At 35.5% G+C, this 1,302-nt stretch overlaps 1 protein-coding gene across 1 annotated transcript in view; it reads left to right on the top strand.

The window, feature by feature from the left end:
- The first annotated feature begins 713 nt into the window (after window positions 1-713).
- Window positions 714-1,302, top strand: part of LOC105816651 (NKG2-C type II integral membrane protein-like) — a 1,204-nt gene continuing 615 nt past the window's right edge. The window contains exon 1 of the mRNA XM_012652139.1: window positions 714-900. Within this exon, the coding sequence (XP_012507593.1) occupies window positions 714-900 (187 nt within the window). The remainder of the gene's footprint in view (window positions 901-1,302) is intronic.

Here is a 1,302-nt window from a genome sequence, read left to right as displayed (position 1 = left end):
TATGTTACTAGACACTAGGTAACTTTCAAGGGTTGCACATTATAAATTTCAATGGCAGATGTAATTCTAGATCTCAGTGACTGCGGAGCTCATTGATTCTATTATCAGATTACATTATCTGAATTATCATACTTATTTACCCAACGAAAGTGCCTTACGATTTTGATACCGTGGGGTTTTTCTTAAAGTTTAAATATAAGTGTAAATCACTAACTAAAAGTATTTTAGTGTAAGAAATTGCTATATGTGCTAACATTAATGCTTCTCCATCTCATAGCAATTATTCATGATTAATGAATTGTAAAAGTGTCTTAGAAGTAGTGCATTATTTCCAATACATACTTCTAATAATTTAACATGCATATTCTAAATGGTGCTAAAATGTTTCTGCAGGATCTGACTTTAATACAGATATTTGTATTAATAAGCTTCTATTCCTCACTAGTTTATTATTGCTCCAACTAATAATAATATGTCAAATGTAGACTATGTTTTTTGAAAATTACCTGTTCAATTATAAGACTTTGTATAAAGCTTTAAGGAAATTAGTATTAGACTTTTACATTGTTCACCTGCAAAATGAATGTTATTATTCAGTCCCCAATACATCCCAGTCTGACTACACCAGGGATCTTATCATTAAATAAATCATTTATTAACTTCTTAAGTACAGTTATCACAGAGCACAGGCCCTGAATCACAGAGCTACAGAGATGAAGAACCAACGAGTGACCTACTCAGGACTGAATCTGGCCAAGGACCCAAAGAGGCAGCAAAGCAAATCTAAGGGCGGGAAAAGCTCCGTTTCAGGAACTGAACAGGAAATAACCCACGTGGAATTAAACCTTCAAAATGCTCCTCTGGATCTCCAGGGAAAGGAGAAGACCTGCTACTACAAAGGTAAGCATTTACTAGATCCTCAATATAACTGTTCTGGGATATACCATTTTGGTGTAGAATTGTGGGAAAGATGAGGGAATATTTTTCATTTGTGAGGATGAGAGCTCAAGGTCTGGATATGGTACTCTAATATGAATCTGAAGGCTAATTTTATTCAGAACTGTTAACTTGTGGGCCTTCATCAGCAAATCCTGGGGCATTATATTTACTGAATATGCAACAGTGTATTTTGAGAGAAAGATGACCACAGTAGATGTGGATTTAGAGACAAGAATTTATTCCTTTGATTCCCTGTACACGGGGGTTGTCTTGTATGTAAACCTTCTAATCAACGGTCTCCATCTCTCCTTTCTCAGTGTTTCTGTTTCTCTCCCTGCAGTTTCACTGTTACCTCCAGAGAAG

Source organism: Propithecus coquereli, unplaced genomic scaffold, assembly GCF_000956105.1.
Source record: "Propithecus coquereli isolate 6110/MARCELLA unplaced genomic scaffold, Pcoq_1.0 Scaffold380, whole genome shotgun sequence".
Taxonomy (NCBI): Eukaryota; Metazoa; Chordata; class Mammalia; order Primates; family Indriidae; genus Propithecus; species Propithecus coquereli.
The sequence above is the reverse complement of the archived record's forward strand: the minus strand, read 5'-3'. Positions and strand labels throughout refer to the sequence as shown.